The 12,117-nt window shown below is 38.6% G+C and overlaps 1 protein-coding gene across 3 annotated transcripts in view; it reads left to right on the top strand.

The window, feature by feature from the left end:
• SSBP2 (single stranded DNA binding protein 2) overlaps positions 1-12,117 on the top strand; it is a 196,469-nt gene that overhangs the window by 37,882 nt on the left and 146,470 nt on the right. For all 3 annotated transcript variants that reach the window (XM_064438968.1, XM_064438967.1, XM_064438966.1), the window contains exon 2: positions 7,413-7,485. In XM_064438968.1, coding sequence (XP_064295038.1) covers positions 7,413-7,485 — 73 coding nt within the window. The remainder of the gene's footprint in view (positions 1-7,412; positions 7,486-12,117) is intronic.

Below are 12,117 nucleotides of genomic sequence, written 5' to 3'. Positions count from 1 at the left end.
GAAAGCAAAGAACTGTCTATAACATGACTTCAGGAATGGTGTATCTCAGTGATGTAGCTTTCTAGGTTGGTGACATTAGTTTGGGGGAGGTAAGAAGATAGGAGAGGAGGCTACAGAATTGTGCAATCTATTAAGAAGGGGTAGGTGGCATCTGAGGAAAGGGGAGGCGCAGAGTACTGGGAAGCAAAATAAACAGTGAAAATACAAAGTTAGTTAATTTCAGGATGTTTCTCTCTTCTTTTGCATCTGTCAAGTAGGGTAGTCTTATTTCTGAGGATTGCAGCTGATGGTGCATTTGAGATGTTCAGCAGCTTTCACATAGGAATGTTGTGGGCATAACGCTGTAGCTCTAGTGGCGAAAGAGAACTAGGTTTTCAGGAAGGTATACTATTTTGCTACACAACAAATACAGCCGGAAGAATACAGATAAATTTTCAGGTGTGCAAGCCGTACTCCTTTCTTAACGATGGACTAGGAAGCCTATGAAATTCTACCGGAAAACGTTTTTGAGGAATATATGTGCAAAACAGAGGTGCTTAAAGGACAAAGATTTTTATTTGAAACCTTAAAGGTCGTCAAGAAAATCTACCTTTTGATAAAATATTTGGAAATCAATGGAAACTATCCCATTCAAGATGGAGTCTACAGAAGAGTGTTTCAATTTTGCAGTGCTTTGGATCTGCAGTAATTTCTACAAACTGAGACAAAAATGAATATGAAATTCAGCCAGAGTCAGATGAAAGTGGGAAACACTGTGCAGCATAACATCCTAGCACAAACCAAGACATCCTTAGCAGAAGAGAATATGTGAAACCTTGCAATTAAGTGCTTGTGGGAGAGACTGCAGACACAACCACACCATGTGTCTCTGATATTTGTCAAAATATTAATGGATACTAGATACCTATTCAATGTTTAGTTATATACTGGTGCATATATATATATATATATATAAGTATATATATATATCTATATATAAGTTAATGTGCTGCTGGAGATAGCTATGCAGACACTTGAAGTCTACAGGAGATTAAGTAGTAAGAGTATGTGAAATTATGATGCAAAAAGAATTTGTGAGTTGCAAGTGTATGGGTGAACTGGAAAAAAAATCCTGCTGTTATTTCTAATGGAATTAGAGTAAAAGTGCACTTACTAGGTTACAACTGTTTTTAACACTTGAAGCCATGTACATAACCAAGGGGAGGGTGATCAGAATTAACAAGCCAAATTTTCAGGACGTGGTGCAAGCAATCAAGTGGAAGAGAGCTAGAGGTGATGAGTACTTTTCCAGAATTGTGGTAGGAGAAGGCTTTCCCTATCTGTAATGAGGAGGAAGATCAGTTTATTCAGAAAGTACTGTCAGCCTAGCAGAAGGCACTGAGGGCACTGTTCATTATAGCACTGGGTATAAGCTCCAAGTATTTAGATGCATACAAGGAGAATGTTCTCTGCTGCCTACAGAGGAAGAAGTAAGTGGATATGAATAATGTAAAATACATAGGCTTTATGCTGCCTGAGTTTGCAGGGCTGTGATAGGAGCTCTCAGAAAAGGCAGTGCATGTAGCCAAACAAACAGCGAGTAAGTATCTCCTTTGGGACATACTGTTTCCTCAGACCAGTGTTTGGGTTTCGTTTCCTACCCAGGTGTTTCTCAGAAAACCGATCGCATTGTTGATAGGATACAGAGCACTAACATTAAAGTAGATCATGTTTTGAGCTGGAAAAACCCAGTAGACTGGCATGATTAAAGGCTCTCGTAAAAAGCAGTCGTCTGGCCTCAGGCTAAACAAACCAAAATGTAAATTATGTGTAGGTGAAACACAGTGGAGAGCTGATGCACTAGGGGTGTGTGTGCAGATAAATCACTGTAACGTTGAGGCCGTTGTTAACGTAGCTGCCTAAGCAAATAAAAAAGTGTAGCTAAGTTCTTGGGTATAGCTTGAGTTTGATGCTGCATCCAAATTGCCCTTCCTGCTGTTCTGGGAAGTTGAGCAGAGGTGTGCACTGGTGATGCTGTCGGGTCTGGCTTTGTGCCGCAAAGCACTTCTCCTGGTCTCTTGTCCCAGGCCTCTCTTGTTGTGGATAATTAACAGCAGACTGCATCACCTAGATCTCAGATGAGATGTATAGGAAATGATTATATGTTTTTACATATGAAAAAATACATTAAAAATGAACATACAGGGAAAAATTATATAGACATATATGGGGAGAGGGAGAGAGAGAGGAAAATGACTGTCAGTATGATCAGAGAGGGGAGAAAGTGGTTTGGCATACCTCTCTATTACAGATAGGAAACTTTCTGGGGGGAAAAAATTGAAAAATTTTAAAATTTGCCAATGTTAGTTGGAACTTGCCAAAACCAGCTTGCCATCAAGAGCTTCATAGCAATTTTTAAAGTACTGGATGAATAGATTCAAGAAAGTTTGTTAAACTCCAAAATTGAGTTGTTTTTAGCTGTGGTATTACATTTAAAATATGGATTCAGTGCTACTTTTTCTTGTTTCCAAGAATAAGGTTTATATTTTGGCCACTAAATGAGATTCCCAGGAGCCTCTGGATCTGAATTGAAGTCTATATACCTTTTTGGAAACAAAAAAGCACTGTTTTTCTGCATAGATCAGAGCAGTGATTTTGGAATACTGCAAGTCTCCTGAAACAAAGCGGAACATCTAAGATCTTTTCTATGGAGCTACTTTTAAATGTTGTTCAGCTGCTTCACTGTTCTTCACACAAACTAAAAATTATGTATGGATATTGATTTACCAGTTTTCATTGTATTTAAAAACCCAAAAGATAACCTGATGGTGTGTCATATGCAGAACTTCCCATACATTAATAGTTTTAAAAAATTAAGTCTTAACAATCCAAACATGTTAAATCTGTCTTGGTGATGCTCAGATCTGGAACATTCCCATTATAGATACTTTGGTGTGTTTGTTTGCTTTTTACATCCAGCATCAGATGTTAACAGCATAATACCTATTGCTGGCAGAGGAGGTGGTAGCATCTAGGGATGGTTCTGTGTTGTGCAGTTGTTCACTGTCGTAGATTTTGTGGTGGAGAGGCAGCAGTTGCTTATCAGAGTAGTAAGCTGCCTGTCAGCGCTGCAGAAGGCAAGCACAGTACCTGAACTGTGCTTTGACATGCTGCCGCAGCTGGGGGGCTTCAGGCTCTTTCTCCATCACATTGATGTTACCACTCCCTGGATAATGGCTATACACCACTGTACCCTCAGTTAAATTACGTGTATTTTTAGTTATGATATGTGGGTAATAAAACAATGAAAGCAACTGTGCTTTTCAACTGCATGAAGCTGTGTCTAGTAGTTGCCTGCTTCTGGCAAGTATTCTGAGCAGCTTTCAAGAGACAGCAGAAGCTAATTCATTGCACTTCCATACTCTTCTAAGCCTGGCCTTTTAACTTTGTGGAAAAATGTGGCTATTCTTTTGATCTTTGTCTCATTAGAAGTAATGATAAACCAAACTCAGTGCTTGAAGTTCAGTCTTAGATTGAAACTTTCTCGTTATATGTCTTCTTATGGAACAAACCAAAGACACTACTGTTTTACCCCTTATGGACAAATTATTTCCTGAAAGACTTTGTGATAATAACTTGAGCCCTTCTTCTGTAGGCATATGTTCATCTGAACAGCCAGTTGAGTACCCTACATATATGCAATGAAGCTTGCCGGGGGCATTGCAGGGAGCGTGACCTAAGTTAGATACCAAAACCAGATAAGGTGAACATCTTGGTGCTTTCAGGTTTTCACTGTCTTTCATGGAAACCTAGGTATTGTCTTAATCTTTTCATTTGGAATTGAGGGAGTTTACCACATAGTTTTCATCAGTGGATGTACTGCTGCAAGGCTTTGGTTTTAATTCTCCTTAACCTAACTGCATCTTCCCACCTTAACATGGAAAAAGGTCATTTCCGCAGCACATTCCACAGTGTGATTACTGGTTATTTCCTAGTCATACTCTGGTAACTGGTTGGCTAGAACTGATTAAATGGTTCTTCTCTTTGGAGTTCAGTAGATACTTGTAGGATGTATGAATGCCGTGTTCAATAGGAGCAGAAACTTCAGGCAAAACACCCCAGCTTAGCAGAATGAGCATTGTAGCTCTAAGAGCTAGACAGTAACTTATTTATTTATTTATTAATGAATGTCTCATCAGGCCGTAGATGAATGTGTAATCTAATTGTATGGGCAGGGAGGGGGGGACTCTGGCCTATGGCATGTCTTTAACAAAAATTACTTCAGCGTTGTCACAAATTGATTGGAAATATTTTTTCCTCACATTACTCATGTGATGTCAACAAGTATGCAAATGTGAAAATTTAACATATGTTTCTTTGCTGCTTTTACACAGTTTCTCACACCAGTTTAATGAGTAAAAACTGTTTTTTAAAATGCCAATTCAAACCCCAAGTCCTTTGGTGTTGAAGACCATCTCACTATTATTTTCTAGTCTTCTGCTCAGATGTGACATATTCATTTGTTAATTTTACACACTTGGACTGTAGACATTTTTATCTTATTCTGTTTTTATGCTGTACTTGAAGTCTGTATATCTGGTAATCCTCCTTGTTACACAGTATTGCATTTTGGGGGGGTTTCTTTGCTGTCTTACCTCAGAGCATCAGTTTCCGTTGATCTTTTTGCTGCAACTAACACAGTAAAACATTAGTATCTTACTTTTGATCTCTGTGGTAAATGCATTTATTTCTGAATGAAGCTGTAATGTTGTTAACTTCTGTAAAGACTTCCTGACAGAATAATAACTGGGGATGGACCAGCGATTTAGATCTAATAAGACCCAATCAGGTTATTTTGTGTTGTGCCTTCTGTCTCGCATCTGTTGTGGAAGGTGGTCCTGGCTTTCCTGTCAGAGGAGCCAGGCAGTCCCCTGCCAGCATGGTCCTGCTCTTAATTTACTACTGGTGGATCACTTGGAAGCCTAAAACCTGGTGTATTTATTCTTTTCCTGAAATCTGCCATGTTTACCCCCCACACTTAATAAACACAGTTGTTCACCATTTCATTTCACTGCTAGTATGTTTAGACCAAGATGGAACAATGCCTGTAAGAGTGGAGAAGTTGTAGTTTAAATTATGCATAATTAGCACATTCTGTGGGTATAAATTAGAGTTTTAGGGTTGTCTTTTTCACAGTGTTGAAATATCTTGGATATTTTTGGGCTGACGAAGATGGGCACAGGGTAGCGACGTTGACTTGTGCTGGAGCGCAGCTGCATGCACTGTGTTTTGCAGGTAGACTCCAGGAGGCCTGAGATGAGAATCACAAATCTTTTTCAATTTTAAAGTATTGCACTGTCAATTTGGGTATCATGGTGCAGTATTTGCTAAAGCTTTCAACAGATGGCAGACTTATGAAGGTGGTGTGCCTGCAGTGAACTCCTGGGTTTTGTGCTGTTTCACTTTCCTTTGCGGGGCAGAAGGGATACGCTCACACAAATCCTTTTATCTGGACCGTAGGCTTCATGTTTTGATAAGAACAAAAAAGGGGAATCTTGAAAGACAAATGAGACGTTTTAAAGTGATACTGGGTATTCAAGTCATCTTGGCTGTAGTGGAAGGTGCTTCCTCTCTGCCTGTTACGTCTGTCTTAGGTCTTAGATTTTGACTACAACCATTTATTGCTTAAAAATTGAATGATAGTTGAACTGGGAATAATTAATTCAACAAGACGAGACCTTTTTTATTTTTTTTGACAGATGCAGTTGTGTTTTTGGGATGAGAGGCTAGAGAGTATGTGATACGCTTTCTCTCCACAGTGCTCCCAGAGATGTTTCACTGTGTCCTCTGAGCTGCTTTGCAGTTGAGCACAGGATCATACTGTTCTTCAGTGCTTAGTGCTTTGTGCTTAGCACACTGAGCTCTGCATTGATTTGGCACAATACAAACTAATAAATAACTTATGTAAAATACTGGAATTAAAAAGTGGATAGGACCCTTCTCAAGGTTCAAACTAAAACTGGTCACGTGTTTGAATATGTTTGTTTGTTTAATTTGAGGAAGAAAGTACATTTTTGTTTGTGAAGTTGGAGAGAAAAATAATGTGTCTATTGCGTGTACAAAGTATAAACAACTCATGAAAACAGTTTTTATAGAATGCCTTTCCTAGATTTTAAAATTTTATACTTGATATGTTACTGCAATAATTACTGCTCTGCCAGTGCCATGATGACAGTTATCTAATACTGCATAACGTTTTGAACAGTAACAGGAAAATAGATACTCTCTGCCTCTCTTGTTTAGTTAAACTACATATTTTTGAATATGAATAGTAAAATGTTTCGAATAAGAATAGTGGCATATCATAGAGTGCATGCAAATAAATTTTACTTCCTAAAAACAGTTCAGCTAGCAAATTTAAAAGATGCGCAGCCTGACTTCCTTTTCTTTTCTCGGACTGAAATGTTTTATAGATAATTTCCAAGCATTATTATTAAATAGTTCTTTTAAATGAGATTTAATTTTGAAAGACTTGAAACATGCAGGCAGAGGGGGGCCTCTCTGGAGAGTCAGCTGAGGAATAGGAAGTGTTACTTCTTTGGTTTTCTAATTCAAATCTAGCCTACATAGCCTATATCAATAGAAATTGGCTGTTACAGCTCCCACATTCCTGGATTGCTGAACAGGGCTTCCCAGCCCAAGTTGTGGTGCGTAGTCATTCAGGGAATCACTCTTCTTTCTGCAATGGGATCGTTATTCCAGCTCTTTGGACTTAGTTGGAGATGTGCCTGGGTGCTGAAGACAACTTTCTGGGAAGCTCCTTCAGGAGCTGGCGAGTCATTTGTAGCTCTGTTGTCGCCAGAGCTCCTAGATGTGCAAGTCTGAATGAATATAAAACTCTGCACGTTGCTTGAGAGGTTGTACCACATACCATGGATGGATGCTGGGATTACTTTTCCTGATGCAGCCCGAAGTTTACATGTTCTTCAAACAGAGGCTGTTATTAAAGTGTGCTAACAGGTTGACACATTCCACATGTAAAAAAAAATCTGATCTGGAAAGATAATGCGAGTTGCTGTGCATATAGATCATATTTACAGTAAGCACAGTATAGAGTCGGCAAATACAAAGCAGCAGCAGGTCATTTGTTAGCTCGCTAGGCATTTGTCCAAATATCATAAAAAATGTTGTCATTAAGTAATTTGGGGGTTTAATAATATTTAACTAACTACTATTTAAACACCTCTGCTCAGATTGACCTACATGTCTCATTTAAAAGTTCTGGTATAGATAATAGATTTGACATATTCAGTATGTAGTGGTTCATGAAAGGCAATAGAGTGTACCACAAACTTCTGATAATCCTTGTTTCTAAAGAAGAGGAACAAACAAATGCACAGTACTAAATATTGTCCTTTTTGTTTATTTTTCAGATTAGCACTGTACGTATATGAGTATCTGCTCCATGTAGGAGCACAGAAATCAGCCCAGACATTTTTATCAGAGGTATGTTTCCGCATCCTTTTTTTCCTTACACAACTTTCCAGCATATGCAAGTGAAATAAATAGATATTGGTCTAGAACAAACAGCAGTGACAACGTTGAATTTCTGTTTACACTGATCAGCGTAGATTTCTGATTCCACAGAAGCCATTTTGCCATGTCATTTAATATGCCTTTGCATAACTATTTTTTGCTGTGATTTGTTATCCCTGTTCTGTGATTTGCTACTACATTGGGTAAAGGTTGATCTATTTTTCTGTAATAAATGTGCATGTTAGAGAATGCATCAACAGTACTCTTTTTTGATGACCTAACTTGCTGTTGATATCTCCAATGGTGAATGATGTACCCTTCCAAAATAGATGGCAATCATGTATTTTACATCCTACTGCCATGCACTTGGAGTTCTCATTGTCTTAAGCACTGCTGATCTCTCGTCTATTCTTACCATGCTTCTAACCACTTAACTTCTTTTCATCTGGCAAATCAATTATGATTAAAACCATTTGGGTCCTGTTTCTTAAACACTTTCAACTGCTAATGGAATTTTTACTTTTACATAGTAGTTGTTATTTTTCATAGTCCTTCAAAGACTTTGTATATATCTTTTGGAGAATGAAGTAAATTATGTCTCCATAGCATTTTACATTGACTCTGGGATACAAAAATACCTGTATGCCAAGCATATTGAGGTCTTTTGGATTTATTATTGTCTTTAATCTTTCTTTGATGAGGACATTTAAGGTAGTAGTAATAACAGCTGAATAGTGAGCAGAAGTGAGGAAAAACTAGGCAAGATGTTGTACTAGGAAAATTTGCTGCTTCAACTGATAATCCTCCAAAAGCTAATAAAATAACTATACTGGTGGTGACATTCTGGAGGTGGGAGAGGGGAGGGTGAGAACCCAGAGCATTGTTTGTGGTATTTATAGAAAATTCACGTAACAGAGATAAGGAAAAGGGGTAGAATTGTGGTAGTATCAGCTTATGTTTATAGTAAACTGTGGTTTTGGGAATTGTTTTCTTCTTTGGTAAAGGAATGGAAAAATAAGAGAGAAAACAATGGAGAGCATCATCTTGGCTTTCCCAAAACAGCTGTCATTTGTAAATAATACACTCTGCAAGAATCATTCTGCTCATTTTGTTTTTATTATATTTGCAAAATGAGTAGTTGGCAGAAGTATAACTACTATGACATTTGGATTTCTAGAAAACATTCAATACAGTGTCTTGAAACTTAGCTTTTAAAACTAATTCAATCAGGTTATGGATAATCTCTCCGGTCTGAATGACTGTGATATGAAAATATATATCAAATCTTTCAAATCAAGACTGATACCAGCCAAAAGACAGTAAACATGGGGCAGGGATAAATAATGTGTGGACCTGGTGTGATGTGTCTGTTAGATTTCACGCAAAACTGTGAGTTTATTAAACTCATGCATTAGCAGTGCAAAAGGGTAAATAATATGCTGACAGTATCTGTGAATGGTTGTATGTTGGAACCAGAAACAGTTATCACTGGTATGGAGAAACCTGGAGAAAATTGATTTTGGGTGGACAGGTTCAGACTGAGAAAACTGTACACTAACATGGCTTGGAGAAAATAAACTAAAATGCACAAGTGTAATGGGAAGTGGTAAAAAGGAGCAGAAAAAAATGGTAGTTGAGTGAGTAGTAAAATAGCCCTACCCCAATTCCGTGCCCCATGTGAGTCAGGTGTTTGTGTTACTGAGTACTGGCATATGGGATTGAAACAAGAGAACATCAGCTGAGAGAAGTACAGAAAGGTCTTCTAGCAAATTTGTGATGTAATGGAAGTTATGATTTTCCATGTGTTTTTGTCCTTTTCTGGGTCATGGCTGTTGAGAAGCAACTGCCCCGTTGCAGCGGGCTTGTTGTGAGAGTACTTCAGGTGTAGGAGACACCCAGGTGGCGTAGGAGGAAATTTGTGTTGCGTGGTTATTCCTTAAAAAGCATGGCTGTTTGGGCTCAGTGCTGTGCTCTGGCAGTCTTGCACCTCCCAGAACAGTCTGGCTGGATTTTGTTAAAGATGAGATAGTTCAGAGTAGCTCTAAAACTGAATGTTGGAGCATAAAAGAAATAAGCATATATAGATTGTCTGAGCTGTACAGCGGTCAGCGGTATGTATATATTAAGTTAATATAATATATATAAGTTAAGAGCCCTTCCTTAAAGGTCTGCCAGGGAACGTGGCTAAGAGTAATGGGACAAAATGAAGAAAAGGAAAATTTAAGTTGTGTAATCATGGAATCCACCTTCCTCCTAGGTAACTTAGAGGTTGTTGTCCCAAGCATTCCTGTATTTTTGTAATGCTTTATGTATAGTTTAAATTTCATAGAACTGATCCACAAGTCAAAGGGCTAGAGAACCTGCCCTGTGAGGAAAGACTGAAGGAGTTAGGTCTTTCTGCCCAGGGAAGAGAAAAGGGGGACCTCATCACAGTGTCCAGTACTCAAAGAGTGGCTGAAAGGAGGACAGAGGCTCTCCCCTCATAAGGAGCCACATGGAGAAGTCAAGGGGCAAGGGGTACGAGTTGCACAGGGAGGGGTTTCATCTTGATACAAAAAAGATTTTTTTTTTAAATTTTACTATGGTAACAATTATTCGCTGGAACAACCTCCTCAGGGACACGGTAGAGACCCCATCACTGGAGGTTTTCAAGACACACCTGGACAGGGCGCTAGGTAATCAGGTTGCAGGTCCTGCCTGACCAACCTGATCTCCTTCTATAATCAGGTGACCCAGCTAATGGATGAGGGAGAGGCTGTGGATGTTGTCTACCGGGACTTTAGCAAAGCCTCTGACACTGTCTCCCACAGCACCCTCCTAGAGAAGCTGGCGGCTCATGGCTTGGACGGGTGTACTCTTCGCTGGGTAAAAAACTGGCTGGATGGCCGAGCCCAGAGAGTTGTGGTGAAGGGAACTAGATCCAGTTGGCAGCGGGTCATGAGCAGGGTTCCCCAGGGCTCAGTTTTGAAGTTAGGTTCTAGCCTTAATCAATCACTGGTTATGAACTTAATCAATAGAGTTGACAATGATGGTATTTTACTAAAATTAATAAATATTTTTAAGTCTCTGTGATCAGACAGACTGACATCTGCCATGTGAGACAGAAGTATGAGTTTTTTGAAAAACAGTCCAAAATCCCTTCAAACAAGCCTGAAACTTCCACATTCCCTTCAGCTTCCTTCTCTGAAAAAATTTCTCAAGATGAAATATGTCCTGTTAAACAGATCAGAAGACGACTTGTGAATTGGGTGATTTCTTCATCAAGCCCTGCTTTGAAGGGCATGACTAATGCTCAGACATAGTGAGGCTTTCCAACACAGACATAATTTTTACTCTTAACTGAATGATTTTTTAACTTCAGGAACAATTTTTTGTTTTGGTTGTTCATTACATCTCTTCATTATGGTGCTTTTGAAACTTCTCAGAAGTACTGTGTATCCCTGGTGATTAGCACAAGTTCTTCCCAGCCATTCCCAGTGCATGTGAGGAGCAATCATGCCTCAGAGGAGTCTATTGGAAGACTTTGTAAGATTTTTTTATTTATATTTTTCCTTTTTAAAATATTTTTATCTGCCAGTGCTTAAGCAGCAGCTTTTTAAAAGATGCTTTTTATATATTAACTACTCTTATGTCGTGGTGTTGGGGTTAAGTGCCATGCAGTTGATTTATTCTGCCAGCTTTACCAACAGAGGTGATAGTGCCTCAGGGCTACCTTTTAAAAATAATTTTTAAATAGCAAATTTTTTTAAATAGTTGTATTCAAATAATATATCAAAATGAAGCTAGGTTGCTTTGTATGAGGGCAAAGAACACTTCTAGGTGTATGAACTACATATTCTTCTCCTGCAAGCTATTGACAGAAGTTGTTTGTGTTTAAATTTCTCAAGAATTGGATGTGGGAATCATGTTGGAGTTCAAAATCAAAGTTTTAGTCTCCTCTGGAAAATTACAGCTTTACCAGTGCCTCTTGCATTATGAACACTGTATCTACCTTTTATCGTAAGCTTTTATGTACTTTTATATATAATATATCTTTAAATACCTTTCATGGTAAGGCTGTTTAAGCATTTCATTAAAATAATGCTCTTTGTCTGCCATTACTTCTTTCTCTAGAGGAGAATATGGTTTGTGCTTGAACAATTTTTTTTTAACAAGTTGGACAAGAAATAATGCTATGCATAGTTGTAACTGGAGGAATTTTGAGTGCATGCAACACCCTAGTTTCACCCAGTTATCACATGAGACATTCTTCTGTACAGTGTTGTGTGGATTTCTGCAGGACCTCCAGTTATTTGCAACAGAGCTCCTTCAGCAATCGCACAGGTTTTACTGTAGTCCAAACTATTTGATTTTGTAGTTAAGGACAAACTAATGACCATGGCATTAATAAAATGGTTGTGTCATCATAGTTAAGATACTACATTTGGGGAGTACTGCAGAGACACAGAATGCTGTCGCAGTGTGTTATGGGTGGGAAAGAAGTCATAGTATAGCTCTGTTCAGGAGAGGTTGCCAGCAGAGACAAACCAAGCCAAACTAGCTTTCCATTTTCACTGAGTGGTGGGAAACTGGGTTATAACTCTGCTTCTCCTATTTGCCACA

The sequence above is a fragment of the Phalacrocorax carbo genome, chromosome Z (assembly GCF_963921805.1).
Source record: "Phalacrocorax carbo chromosome Z, bPhaCar2.1, whole genome shotgun sequence".
NCBI lineage: Eukaryota > Metazoa > Chordata > Aves > Suliformes > Phalacrocoracidae > Phalacrocorax > Phalacrocorax carbo.
The sequence above is the reverse complement of the archived record's forward strand: the minus strand, read 5'-3'. Positions and strand labels throughout refer to the sequence as shown.